A 13884-nucleotide genomic window follows, 5' to 3' on the forward strand; every position below is an offset into this window, starting at 1 on the left:
AAAATACTACCCACCAATGCCAACTGTGCGACTTCTGTCGCGTATTTGTATTATTACTCGGAATCGTCGAAGTTCGGGAAAGATAGCAAGTGATTGCTAATAAAAATCTCCACTTCGGATTCCCGACGACGGATTATTCCCGAGACGATGGCGTATCCCCGCTACCGAGTCAAGTTTTCCCACAGAGATAAAGGAGATATAATTCAGGGGATCCAGAGAAGATGACTCACTGGGTTCTTTCACTTTTCTCCATTTTTGCTTTAATTTCAGTGCTTGGTTCTCGTTATCACTTCAAGACCAAACCTCCCTGAGAATGCCGGCGTCAGATATCAGTGACGCAGAGCTCCCCCCTCGATACAATTTTATTGATGATTACAGCGAGGGGGCTCATCCACAGATTCTGGAATCTCTGTTGCGGTCAAATACCACACAACAATCGTCGTACGGGACAGATGAGTTCAGCAATGAAGCTCGACGGTTGATCCGCGAGAAGCTCCACGCCAGCGAGGATGAAGTTGCCATTCATTTTGTCCCGAGCGGGACATCGGCCAATTTAATCTCAATTGCCAGCTGTTTACGGCCCTATGAAGCCGTCTTGGCTGTGGAATCGGGACATATTGTCTCCAAGGAAGCCGGCGCAATCGAAGCCACAGGCCACAAGATGATCCTAGTCCCTGGAGTAAACGGGAAAATGACCCCGGCGAACCTGGAGCGCGTGTTCGAGCAGAATCAATTCTTTCCACACATGGCCAAGCCGCGGCTGGTGTATATCTCCAACGCAACCGAGCTGGGCACAATCTACACCAAGGCCGAGCTGTCAGCCCTCTCGGCAGTTTGCAAACGTCTCGGGCTGCTCATCCTGGTCGACGGGGCACGGTTGGGAGTCGCGCTGAGCGCAAAGGACAACGACCTGACCCTGCGCGATATGGTCGATCTCACCGATATCTTCTGGATTGGCGGGACCAAGATGGGAGCCCTGCTGGGAGAGGCGATTGTAGTCAAGCAGCACCTGGCCGAGGGCTTTGTCTTCCATCTCAAACAGCACGGGGCTCTGCTGGCCAAGTCCCGTGTGATGGGTATTCAGTTTGTCGAGCTCTTCCGGACGCATCTGTTCTTCGATCTGGCGACGCATGCGAACAACATGGCAGCCAAGATCTCGGCCAACTTTGAGAAGCTGGGGTATACCCTTGCAGCGCAGACGGAGACCAACCAAGTATTTGCTATCCTACCCGACCGGGTGATTCGCAGACTGCAGGATCGGTTTGGGTTCTATATATGGGAGAAGCGCGAGGATGGGCATGCGGTGGTTCGGATTGTGACCTCGTGGGCAACGGATTCTCTTCAAGTGGACAAATTCAATAGCTGGGTGCAGCAATGGACCGAGCTGGATGTATGATGCATATGACCAACGGCATTTGTGATTTTAGCGATAGACAGCCTTTAGAGCATTTAATTCTAATGATCATTCTATTCTCTGAGCTGCGGAGTATTAAGGGGTGCGGAGTATATATTGAGACTACTTTGCTGTCAAACAATGCATCCCTTGGAATATTCCCTACCGCGTTTCTTTCCGTCGATCACTATCTATAGCAGACTAGAATGAATCTAGAACAACATTTCCTTTTCTTGGTGTGAAGGAAGAACAAAGAAGAAGCTTCCCCTGTCATGCGCTTTACCCGATTTGGAAGGATTTGTGCTTATCTCCGCACTGAGAGTGAAACCATCACTATCGAACGTCAGGATCCATTCCCGAGCACGCAACCATCATTACAAGGGCACTTCTGAAGATCATCATCATCTCAATTGAGGGACTGAAGACAATGGCAGATCAATGAGTTGGACTTGTCAACACGGCCCTTGAGAATGCGACTTTCAGTGTCCTGCGATAGCTGCCGGTATGTCCCTGGTACCCTGTAGTTCCTCGTGGTGATCCTCGGGAATCGGGAATAACCTCCCAAACGAGCCAATCCGTTAGCATGGCCTGGACTTACCACTCGGATTGATTCGCTGATCGTCATTGTTGTTCTGTATAGTCAAGCGAAGGTCAAGTGCATTCATGAAGGCCAACCACCATGTCGTCGCTGTCAACGCGCGAAACTGACCGACTGTCAGTTGACGGACACTTATTCTTCCCCGTCAAGACGGTCAAAACGAACCACACTGAAATCACAGAGGCAGCGAAGGGTGATATCGGGACCGACAACCGCTCTCAATAGCCCACCGTTACCTCCTGAACCGCAACCAGACCGTCCATCACCATGGTGCGCTGAGAATCCCGTGGAGGCCTTACCTTCATCCACAATCATTGCGGCGTGCGAGACCTACCGCAAGAAATTCCCCGTCGCCAATTTCCTTCACTATCCATCTCTGATTGCAGAATTGTCATCGAATCCAGCCTCGGTTGATCCGGTTTTTGTAGCAGCTCTGCTGTCACTATGTGTGAGATTCATGCCTGATCACCGCCTGGAAGCAGCCGAAACATATGCGGAATATGCTTGCAAGCAGCTCGCGCATCGCGCGTTCGAGGCCCCGTCGCTCTACCTTGCGCAGTCTCTGGTGATGATCACCTTTTACGAATGGGGTTCCGGTCGTCCCTACAAGGCCTGGATGTACAGTGGTATGCCTGCGCTTCATGTTCCCTATACGAGGCTAATGATGTCAGGAATGGCCACGTACATGATTCAGTCCCTCCTCAAGACCGCCGACGATAGCATGGAGCACAATCCACAAGACTTCCAGGCCAGCCAAACTCAGTACGAGCAGCTCGTTCGCACGTACTGGTGCTGTTTCGCGCAAGACTGCGAGCTGAGTTCCGGAGCACGCCAGCACTTCGCCCTTTCCTTTCGACAGATTTCAGTTCCGTTGCCCACCAGTGACCGGGACTTCAACTTTGGTCGGCTTTCATCGCATCGCTTGATGCCGTCCGATATGAGCAAACACTCACCGTTGTCGAGGAATCTAACCATTGACTATGGACTCACGATTGTCACCCGAGGGTTCGATATCTTCGTGCGGATTCTGCGGTTCGCGAACGAGAGTCGGCGCGGTCGGACATTGACCTTGCCTCAGGATCCTTCATCGCCGCGCGTGGTCTGGCAGCGCTTGAAGGAGGAACTGGACGAGTGGAGGTTTCTACAGGACGTGACGGTGCGATACCCGGCCACCAGTGCGCAGGCGCATGTTGCGTTGGGATACGGCGAGTTGTTCGCATACATCAATCTGGTCTATTTCATGAGGTACCTCCCTGACTCTCTTCCGAGGCTTGCCCATTCTAATAGCAGCTTAGTATCCTCTTTCTATATAGAGACCAGCTCCTATCCAGTCTCAAACCTCATGCCGACTTGCTCCATGATTCGCAGCCCTTGAGTAATGTAGACGAGTCTCAGCCTATCGGGCAGCTCTTCGATGCAGCGCAAAATATCGGCGGCATTCTTGCCGCCCTTGAAGTCTCGGGGGCACCGGTAATCACACCATACTCTGGCTTCAGTATTTTTGTCGCGGCCCATATCAACATGTACGGGACTGTGTGCCCACAGCGATATCCTGGGGGACTCGAGCGGGCGGAAGAGGAGAAAAGGGCTAACCTGGCATATCTCGAACGACTGAGCAAATACTGGCCTGTTGGACAGAATTGGGTGAGAATTGAGCTTCCGATTTGCAGTTGACTACAGAGCTGACCGAGACAGTGGCGAACCGTCCAGGAAGCCAACAGATTCTACGAGATAGCCCGAAACAATCAATTGCACGTGCGTGACGGGGCCGGTCATCTCACGATCGCGGGGACTCTTGACGAATATGGTGACATTCGAAGCGTACGACCGCGTCAGGAAGAGTCCCAGCCCATTCTGGAGCGGGAGAATATGCCGACTGCGCTAAGGAATCGGAACAGTCATCAAGCGGCGCTAGGGAGTCATAGTCGTCATCCTGGCACAGCACCGATGGATGCAGTGCCCTTGGGTGAATCTCATGAGCTACAGGTGGAAATGCTCCAGTGGCCATTCATTGACGAATCATGGTCGTTGGGGTTTGACACTGGATTTGACACTGCATGGCCATCGTTGGGGGTTGGTTCATAGAAAGCATCGAAGTCTTCAGTAAATACCTCCTCAGCTAGGGCTTGGAGATGAGATGCATAATTTCTGAGCAAATACCGACATCAACACGTAGGATCTGGAATAAACCCACTGTTGAAGCAGACACCATTTGACTTCTTTGAAGAGATCGCCGGGGGTGACCAGTTGGCTGGGCTGCATCTTGTCCATAAAGGGAAGCCAAGACCTGCGCAGTCCCCAAGGTACTCACTCCTCGTCTACTTAAATATACCCGGCTCGCTCTTTTGCTCTTCTCTTCGCCGACAACCTCTCTCTGATCTGTATCTGGGCAGTTGAACTACATGGTTTTGATCTGCTTTCTGACAAGCAGTGCCGGCTCTATCTCACCGTCTACGTTGTTCTCGTCACACCACAATATCATAATATGTACTGAGTGCCTCAAAATGACTCGCACTGAAATGACAAATTCTCTTACTCTTCATCAACATCATCATGATCAACGCTGGTTTCGATGAACAGCTTGGTGGCTGCTACTGATCACACTATCATTACAGATTGAAGCCATACATTACTTCGCATATCTGGGATCTGCCTTTCTCTCTCTCAGAAGCACCAACAGGGTCACCTGATTTTGATTCGACGGTTCCGATCCGAGCTCAGGCGTGCATCCTGCATGAACCACCAATTGTTGTGCTCTTGCGGAATGAGTCACTCCTTTGTGTGGGTTCTCGACTTTCTATGACTAATCCCGGCGAATAGTCGAGGGCGTCTCCACATTTCGCCGATTCGCCATGTTCAGGGAATCCAGGTGTCAATTGTCCGATCTGCGGACTGTGCACTGCGTCTGGCGTGGATTGGGCTATGAGGCATTTCTGCCGCTGGTCTTTGTGCGCTCCTATGACATCGCCGCGAGCTGAGACTGCCCCGGCCGAGGTCGAGGTCCGATCCTGGCAGTTCGCCGTTCTGACGTGTGTTACATCGGCTTTTTCTTGACGGGGGAATCTGGGCTACGTCCTTTATGAAGGAGCGACTCGCCTTTTTTGCAAGCCAATCTCCAGCTGGAAGCCTCACTTCCAACTTGCTTTGTCTCAAGATTTCGCTCTGTACATAGCATATTCCTTCGCAGGATCAATCTCTCTGACTTCGTTATGTTTTCCCACCTCGAACGCGAACACCGTCTGATACTGGTAATCAGCATTTCTGCGTCTTTTTTCCTCGCAGAAATTGCAGGTAAACTTTGATATTTGCATGAATGTGCAGCGGCTGTCGGTAACACACTATTTCAGTCGGATTTTATACCCGCTCTCTGGCCTTGGTCGCAGACGCGTTCCACTATGTTGGTGACATAAATTGATAATTTAGAAGTGGTGCTGATCTACCTGCAGCTGAATGATCTTGTTGGCTTCATTGTCGCGCTGGTGGCGCTCAAGGTAGCAGAGCTCCTTCATGTCTTACCGTGGAGAGTAAGCTAAAGAGCCAGATCTCCCAACGCAGCAAACATCCTAAAGAGCTTTCTTTCGGCTGGCAGCGCGCACAACTCTTGGGCGCCTTTTTCAACGGCGTCTTCCTCCTGTCTCTGGGAATCAGCATCTTTCTTCAATCCATCGATCGCTTTGTGTCCCTAGAGCGTACGGTATATCGTCCTGGTGGCTGCAATGTTACTGACACATGCAGGAATTGAAAACCCCAAGCTTGTGCTGATCGTTGGTTGCGTCGGGTTGGCTTTGAACCTGATCAGTGGATTGTTCCTGCATGGTTGGTTCCCACCCAGAAGAGGATCGAGTAGCAGGCTAAGTTCTAGAACACGACCATGGTGAAAGCAACACTGTGGATTCACCCGATAACGGTGTGGAGCTCTCAACGGCCTTGTCTAGCCTCGAACGCAGGAATTCCCTTTCCACTCGGGTACGTCGTTGTCTCGCCGGAAGCTTTCCCCGCTAAGACCCTGGCCAGGTCCTGCGCCCTCACGTCGAGCACCGACACAATGTCAAGTCCCAAGCGAAGAAGGGCCATGATCTCGGAATGATGGGCGTGCTGATCCATGTCTTGGGCGATGCAGCGAACAATCTCGGGGTTATTATTGCTGCGTTGGTGGTCTGGAAGGCCAAATATGAGGGGAGATACTACGCCGATCCTGCTGTCAGCATGGCGATTGCGATCGTGATCCTCCTCTCGTCGCTTCCTCTAGGCATGTAGCACCGTCCGACCGCGGAATACTTCTAACACAATGTAGTTCGGAAAAGTGGAACCATTTTGCTGCAGAGTGTTCCTCTCGGAGTCGATCCGGAAGATGTCAAGCATGATCTGGAAGCGGTGAGTATTGATGCCGGTTATGTGTCCACAAAGTTAACCCGCTTCAAGATTCCCGGCGTCGAATCCGTCCATGAACTGCATATCTGGCGACTCAATCAGGAAAAAGCCCTCGCATCGGTGCACCTGGCGGTCTCCGATGAACTGATCGCCGACTTCATGGACACGGCCAAGATTATCAACGAGTGCTTCCATGCGTACGGGATCCATTCCACGACCTTGCAGCCGGAGCATGTCCGTCCAATTCCCAGCGATACTCGATCAATCCAGGGTCAGGAAACCGCAGGATTCATTGTTGATGGAGGAGTCAAGAAGCGACATGTTATCGACCCCAATTCTGGCGCCTCACCGGAGACCCTGTCGACATGTTTGATCAGTTGTGGGAGCACCTGTGAATGGTACACATGCTGCAGTCAGGATAAGTCAGTCTAAGATTTCGAGTCAATCAAATCATGTCCAGGAGCATGGTTATAGCCTGTTTAAATAATGTCCTGAGACTTCAGTTCGGGTTGGGATACCGTCGTGAGGTCATCTCCGGCATATCCGTGTCCCCTGGATAATGGCGTCTGCAATGCCACACGTACCCACCTCGTATTTTATTTAGGCTTCTTTTAGTGTCTATACTATATCATACTCGAATTGCAAATCGTTTCTCGTTCCAATGCTAGAATCGCCCATAGGAAGATGTGGGCCTGAACACAATTAGCCGAAAACGACCCAAGGCCGCGGTCGACGGAGAAGTTATGCATCGAACAGTTGAGCTCAAAAGTGATTATCGTGGCGTGGAAATGCATCTATGGGCAGAGCACTGAGACATACTATGGGTCTACCGAATTCCAAGCCAATAGGATCAATATAGCTCCACGGAGAAGGATAAGGGATCGTAGCGAGTACGAGGGCTGCAACAGCCTCATCGATGACATCAGGACCAGAATGACATAATCTCTGCGCATTTGCAGCCGCTTCCTTCATGATGGATGCCCATATATCCTGCTCCCGGAGTCTAATTCCCGTATGGAAACAGGCAGCGGGATGATCGACACCGCCCCGTTGCATAGCTCGTATCTTATTTTCATTACCCTTTTGGGCCTGGAGTGACCAGAGGTCTCGTATTTGTGGTGCGTATATAAGGAGAAGTGAGTATATGCAGGTCAGGCTCACAATCTACTTCATTTTGCAGTCTACTCCTCTGTATCATATCGGTCAGTATGAAGAGTCTTTTACGGGCCACTTTCTTTGCTACAGCAGCAATTGCTGCTCCGGATTCACGGCGCTGCCGATGTCAACCCCATGAGCCATGCTGGCCATCCCCACGAGAGTGGAATGCCCTCAACCGGTCAATTGACGGCAACCTGGTCGCAGTGCAGCCTGTCGCTGCCCCTTGTCACATCAACCCCAGCAGCACCGCCTGCCAGGACGTCACGGCGCAGTGGTCCAACTCCGTCTGGCGCGCTGCGCAGCCCGGCGCCGTGCAGTGGGAGAACTGGGCAGCCTGGCCAGAACACAATGAGAGCTGTTATATCGAGACTGCTCCAGATACTTGTAAGCAGGGGCGTATTTCGCTCTACTCCGCCGTGGTGCAAAACGCGCGACACATCCAGGAGGCTGTCCGGTTCGCAAGACACAACATCCGTCTTGCGGTCAAGAACTCCGGTCACGACTTTCTGGGACGCTCAGTGGCTCCGAACTCGCTTCAGATCTTGACCAACCGCATGAAGGGACTACAGACAGTAGATGATTTCGTGCCAAAGGGGGCGCCGAAACATAAGGGCGAAGGTCCGGCGGTGACGCTGGATGCTGGGATCAGTCTGCAGGAGATGTATGCTGCTCTTGCCAAGCAGAACCGAACGGTAGTGGGGGGCACCGCTCACACGGTTGGACCGACCGGCGGGTATATTCAAGGAGGTGGCCGTTCGTTCTTGAGCCCCTGGAAGGGAATGGCGTCGGATAATGCCCTGGAGTTCAGTGTTGTCACGGCGTCGGTAAGTTGATGGCTTTTGCTTAGGAACAGGGGCCTGGTACTGACCCGCTCCAGGGAGATCTAGTGACTGCCAATGCCTACCAGAATTCGGAGCTGTTCTGGGCGCTGCGAGGGGGCGGTGGAGGCACCTTTGGCATCGTCACCAGAGTCACCGTTCGTACATTCGAGGAAATCCCCGTGGTCGTTACCACGATGAACATCACCACGGCTGGCGGAGATCCCGCATTTTGGACCGCGGTGGCTGACTTCCATGCGGTGCTACCGGCCGTGACTGACGCGCGAGGAGGCGGATACTACTTCATTATTCCCAATCTGCCGTGGGAGAATAATCAGACCCTCTCAGTATTGAGGTTTTATCTCTTCCATACCAATACAAGCAACACAACGGAGGTTGGACAGATGTACGAACCCCTGATGAAGAAACTCAACGCGACCGCGGGCGTGTATACCCAGTACATGTCCCTCCCCATGTCCAGTGTCCACGAGGCATTGTCAAAGCTCATGCTTGTCGGCGATTCCGACGAGACAGGATCAATCGCCGTCATCTTCTCCAGGCTGTTCTCGAAAGACCTCCTCACCTCCAAGGACGGACCCGCCAGGCTCGCGTCTGCCATGAGCAAGTTCCGCTATACGCCCTGGCAAACCGTGTCCGGTATGGTGGTTGGAGGCGGCGCCGTGGCTGAGAATGCTGGCAAAGTCGACAGTGCACTGAATCCAGCTTGGAGAAAGGCCATTGCGCATATCGTATACAGCCGCAGTTGGAGCGCCAATGCCACTCTGGCCCAGCAGCAGGCCGTCATCAAGAATGTGACGGAGGTGGAGCTGCCGCTGCTACAAGGAGTCGAGGGCACAGACAAGATGGGCGCGTATGTGAACGAGGCCTTTGCCTACGAACCAAATTTCCAGGAGTCCTTCTGGGGCCGGAATTACCGTCGTTTGTACAGGATCAAGCAGAAATGGGACCCGGCTGGTCTTTTTGTCGCGCGCAGGATGGTCGGTAGCGAGGATTGGGACGAGCAAGGGCTCTGTCGGGTTGCGAAGCGAGCTCTTCTGTCTGGAGAAGATTATGCCGGAGGGTGTTCTCTCGTCTACTTTGTTTCGGAACTGTAAATCGCTCCAGTGGTACATAATACACGCTTACAGGGGTCGTGTTTGGGGTCAGTAGATGTTGAGGTCTTTTCATCCTCGAGATAGTTATATCTGAATCGGTCAGGTTGCTTCTTAATTCTGAAATGGACCTGGACTGACAGTTGTCCATCCTGTTTTTATGTCGAACATTATATTAGACTGTCAACTTCGCTTACATATTTGCCCGTTTTTAGTCGCATCTTAAGCCGTGCTGTAGTGGAGTGTCTCATACTTATCTTGCAGTACATCCACAATCCGCTTGGCACATACAGCGATTGTACACCACCGATCCACATGGGGGAATCCACAGTAATGTCGTCTGCTGAGCATTCCAGCAGGGCGTACGGAGTACTTCGCAGCAATGCCACAATGCCAAGGTCGGCGGATTTGCTGATTGGCGTGGACAGTTTTAAACATTGCGCCACCAGCAGGCGATTTGCTAATGGCACAAATGATGGCTTCAGTATTTCCCAATGCGGCCAATGGTGATCCGGTGGCGCATGGCCGTGGACAGGCTGGATTTACAATGCGGGGCTGATGTCTGTGCTTCGTGAAGAACTGGGGGACGAATACATCAGATTCAGCTGTTGATTTCTATACATGTCCCGAGAATGGATAGAGACAGTGATCATGAGAAGGGCAGACAACGATAGTGCGATCCTATCCAGAAGCGAAGTTAGCATCCTGGGAATCGTGAGAAAACGATTCAGTTTGCAGCAAGAACAAGACCAACTGGAACAGATCCTCCCATCAGGCCACGTCAAATGACCGCCAGACCAAGACTGCCTCGAGCATTCCACTGCCTGTCCGCGGACAATGCTATTGGTCTTTCCTTCGTGTCTGCTTTGATCCTGTTCTCATGATCCCACATGCCGCCATATAAGAGCTGCCAGATGCCTCAGGGTACTCGGAGACATTGCATCCATTAATCTACTGTACCCACTGTACTATATAGTCATTCACCGTGCAATATTTACAGTCATCATCCATAATGACCATTCCATACCCCTTACTGGCCGCAGACTACTATGGGATGGCCATCCGCAGACAATCCTGGGAGGACAGAAACCCTCGACACCTGGACCGCGCGCATGTGGAAGCCGTATTTCGCGAGATGAAGGCGCAAAAGCAGCAGCCCGTTTTAGATCTAAGGAAAGAGCCAAACCGTCCGAGTTGGAGAGAGAAGCTCTCGCGAAAGTACGTCGTCCTCGCCTTGCTTACAGGGCCGGACTAACTCATACGCGAAAGATTTGGCCGCGGATGACAGATTACTATTGGACCTGAAGATTGATAACGAGCGAGGCGTGGAATATTTTGATGATGCGACATGAACTTGAATGATTATAATGTATATACCTTCACTATCGATGGATGTGAATATGCTTTACTACTGCAACAGCGATATTCTGACATCCTCTTCCATAACACCCCAATCATGGTAGGCACGACACTCCTAAGCCAATTGTTAACAAGGTTAAGAGCATTATAGACTCCCTCACGTCTCCAAGCTGATCCCCGCTTCAGCAAAAAAGTTGGGATCCTCTGCCTGCACCTCAGCCGCAAATTCCACCTCCCTGACCCGACAATGCCATTCTCCATCCTCGTTCTCAGGCAGATACATCAATACTAGTCGACATGAGCTGCAATTCCTGTTTTGAATGTGCACTGTATACACGCGATGCCGATCTTCTGGAATCCGCTGCGCTAACGGCAGATGAACCACCGCTGCTTCCTCCGCCTGGACAATGATGCGTGCGATAACCGCATACTGCTGCACACCCCACAGTCCTTCCTTCCGGGGGCAGCGGTAGAGCAGACGGATTGCCTTGCGCCGGAGCACCGGATTGCGACACTTCCTAGCGGTGTAGCCGAGCGACGAGACAAGTCCGCTCTCCAAGGAAAAGACGCTCAGCACACTGTCTTTGTCCAGGGACGCGTTGAGCTCGATCAGATCCTCGGCATAGGAAACAATAGCTCGGAAGTCCTCGTCGAGCTGGTCGTATATGAGCTCGTCTCGGGACAGGGCGACCGATGCCAGAATCTGGTTGGTGCGGTGCTGGATGCGCAGCAGGACCGGTCCTCGAGGATCGGTCTTCTTCAGCCGTCGGCTACACCGCTTCATCAGACATTCAAAGGCCCTCAGCCATGCGGCAAGAGCTTGGAGAAGCGCTTGTTGTTGACGGACTTGCCCAGGCGACCCTCTCGTCTTTCGGTCGGTGCCCACGGCCTCCACGAAACTCATCGTGCGGTTGCTCAGTAGAACGAGGGCCTCTCTGGCTTCTGAGATTTCCGACCAGGATTCTTGGTTGCCCCCTGATTCCGCTGTATCGAGCTGGCTGAGGTTGAGAGGAATCATCTTCCGACCTTGCGTGGAGAGCTGGGTATTCCAGCGGAGCAGGAAATAAGCCAGTTCTCGTGTAATCGCTTCCGACGGTAATTTTCCATCTGTGCGATGCTCCCATCGCTGGAGAATCTTCAGTCCGGCTTCAATATGATCGAGAGCCTTACCAACATGTCCACTGAGAATCTCCAGGGAGACAAATAAACAGCAGCTGATCAGCGTCAGATGCGGTACGTGGTGCGAGGTCGTGGAGGACAGTTGTGCCACCAAATGCCGGATGGCCGAGTTGTACTGCTGAATAATAAAATACTCATTCTGGGGCGTAATCTTGCTCGCCGCTGGATCACATTTACCTTTGGAGAGGACTCTATGTAGATGTTGATGGAGGGCCCCCAGAGCGATGGCTGCGTGCCGGATCCCGGCCTCGGAGTGACTCAGCTGGGGCAGCAGATACTGCCAGAGATCCGAATCAAAGAATCCAGAAAGTGCGCGCGATGTCCGCGTGCAGAAGAACTCGATATACTGCCGTTCTTCTCGAGTCCCCGGACGCAAGACCAGGCGATGGTCGGTGCTGGGTTTAGTCCAGGCCACGGGGGCGGGATCGAGGACAGCTCGCTGCTGCGCCTGTGGATTTGTCTGCTGGGGATCGTATCCGTCACATTTGCGTCCTGTCTTGACGCACTGCAGACATTCTGGCTGTTGTTCGTCGCATTTGACATGTCGGATTCTGGGAGAAATTAGTGCGGGTTGATGGCGGCGTTGAACGACTCACTTGCAGGTGATGCAACCTCTTCTTGATTTGGTGTGCTTGGCCCGAGTATGCTTCATATTCTTTACAGTATATATATTCAACAGCTGCAAGAGGTCGCAGAGACGTGATTATCAGCCATAGAGATGCAATCACTGAGATGTGAAGCGGCGCAGAATTGCCACAGCCACACTTCGTATTTTAGTGCTTACTGTCACTCCCTGAACACGATCCCTTGGCACAATCATTACCCTATACCGCAACAGATGTTGCAGACACAGTTGCAGACACAGTTGCAGACACAGTTGCAGATATTATGTACTGCAATCTCCCGAGAAGGTACTTTTAGTCGGTGTTCTGCCGAGTCTTGTCATGCATGCATCAACTGCAGCAAACCCATCTCCCTTGTTCCTCTCCTTGGCGGTGTCATGAATGGCTGGATTAGACTAGAAAGATTCATTAACATGCTGCAAGACAGAGTGTAATTACCAGATCCCGTCCCTTCTGGTGGGACTCTTCCATGCCGCCATAGTCGCGAGTTTTATACTTGATACACTCGTTCATATCTTCCGGCGCCAACACCGCAATCGCCTATATCTCACAACGAGTCGGACAGAACCCGGAACGCCGTAAGGATTTGCTCCCGACCATCCTTCCAGATACTTTCATCCTCCAGCACTCCCAGATCCTCTCCCTTGATCGCTCTCCCCGTAAACGCCTGCGTAGGAAACGTCAAAGCGACAAGAGGCTCGACGGGCTGCATACCAAGGCCCTGGAGCACCTGATGCAGCTGCTGGGCGGCCTTGCCACCGCCGCGTCCGCCGTAGCTCACGATCATCCCGGGCTTTCCCTTCCATTCATGGTAGATATAGTCGATGGCGTTCTTGATGCTCGCCGGATAGCCCCAGTTGTACTGCGGGGTGACAAAGATGAATGCCGCATGCGAGGCAATCTCCTCGGACCACTTCCTGGTCAGCTCGTGCGTGTATTCCTCCGGCGAGTTGAGGAACGATGGGATGCCCGGTTCGTTGTACAGGGGGAGATTCCAGGTCGCGAGATCGATCAGACGCAAGTTGGCGGTCGGGTATGCTTTCTGGATGGTCTTCAGGACGAACTGGGTGATCTGCAGTCCGGAACGGGGAACCCGTTGGCTGCCGACGATGACTCCGATGCTTGCAGTCGACATTTGTTCGGTGTGGTGGTGATTTCGCTTGCCCTGGTCTGATGTTGATGCGGACAGGGGACAGGGGGATTCGGCGGCCGTTGCAGACACCTGAATCCTCGCGCATCGTCATCTGCCCGAGGCACTGGCTTATATATACCA

The 13884-nt window shown here is 52.5% G+C and overlaps 6 protein-coding genes across 6 annotated transcripts; 4 read left to right on the forward strand and 2 right to left on the reverse strand.

The window, feature by feature from the left end:
* Window positions 1-313: 313 nt before the first annotated feature.
* On the forward strand, window positions 314-1396 carry AFUA_7G06540 (threonine aldolase family protein; the record flags this gene model as incomplete). Its single annotated transcript, XM_743763.1, has 1 exon — window positions 314-1396. One exon carries the CDS (start codon window positions 314-316, stop codon window positions 1394-1396), a length of 1083 nt encoding a protein of 360 aa, XP_748856.1.
* Window positions 1397-2072: 676 nt separating this feature from the next.
* AFUA_7G06550 (transcription factor domain-containing protein) lies at window positions 2073-4076 on the forward strand (the record flags this gene model as incomplete). Its single annotated transcript, XM_743762.2, has 5 exons — window positions 2073-2107; window positions 2142-2617; window positions 2663-3236; window positions 3287-3635; window positions 3687-4076. 5 exons carry the CDS (start codon window positions 2073-2075, stop codon window positions 4074-4076), a joined length of 1824 nt encoding a protein of 607 aa, XP_748855.2.
* Window positions 4077-5200: 1124 nt separating this feature from the next.
* On the forward strand, window positions 5201-6794 carry zrcA (cation diffusion facilitator family transporter; the record flags this gene model as incomplete). Its single annotated transcript, XM_743761.2, has 9 exons — window positions 5201-5282; window positions 5339-5388; window positions 5438-5482; window positions 5533-5680; window positions 5727-5807; window positions 5854-5957; window positions 6006-6240; window positions 6286-6365; window positions 6414-6794. The coding sequence occupies 9 exons, from the start codon at window positions 5201-5203 to the stop codon at window positions 6792-6794; spliced, it is 1206 nt and encodes a 401-aa protein (XP_748854.2).
* A 480-nt stretch (window positions 6795-7274) lies between these two features.
* Window positions 7275-10499, forward strand: AFUA_7G06580 (FAD-dependent oxidoreductase). Its single transcript, XM_743760.2, has 2 exons — window positions 7275-8344; window positions 8398-10499. The coding sequence occupies exons 1-2, from the start codon at window positions 7571-7573 to the stop codon at window positions 9451-9453; spliced, it is 1830 nt and encodes a 609-aa protein (XP_748853.1). The 5' UTR covers window positions 7275-7570; the 3' UTR covers window positions 9454-10499.
* Window positions 10500-10966: 467 nt separating this feature from the next.
* AFUA_7G06590 (uncharacterized protein) lies at window positions 10967-12503 on the reverse strand (the record flags this gene model as incomplete). The annotated part of the gene is made up of 2 exons (XM_743759.1): window positions 10967-12436; window positions 12495-12503. The coding sequence occupies 2 exons, from the start codon at window positions 12501-12503 to the stop codon at window positions 10967-10969; spliced, it is 1479 nt and encodes a 492-aa protein (XP_748852.1).
* Window positions 12504-13158: 655 nt separating this feature from the next.
* AFUA_7G06600 (flavin-dependent quinone reductase) lies at window positions 13159-13746 on the reverse strand (the record flags this gene model as incomplete). The annotated part of the gene is made up of 1 exon (XM_743758.1): window positions 13159-13746. One exon carries the CDS (start codon window positions 13744-13746, stop codon window positions 13159-13161), a length of 588 nt encoding a protein of 195 aa, XP_748851.1.
* Window positions 13747-13884: the final 138 nt, after the last annotated feature.

The sequence above is a fragment of the Aspergillus fumigatus genome, chromosome 7 (genome assembly GCF_000002655.1).
Source record: "Aspergillus fumigatus Af293 chromosome 7, whole genome shotgun sequence".
Classification (NCBI taxonomy): Eukaryota; Fungi; Ascomycota; class Eurotiomycetes; order Eurotiales; family Aspergillaceae; genus Aspergillus; species Aspergillus fumigatus.

Bases quoted from the DNA above. Each gene is read 5' to 3' on its own strand.
- AFUA_7G06580 (XM_743760.2), top strand. From the start codon at position 7,571: ATGAAGAGTCTTTTACGGGCCACTTTCTTTGCTACAGCAGCAATTGCT. The intron at 8,345-8,397 runs GTAAGTTGATGG...GACCCGCTCCAG, and splicing joins TCAGTGTTGTCACGGCGTCG to GGAGATCTAGTGACTGCCAA.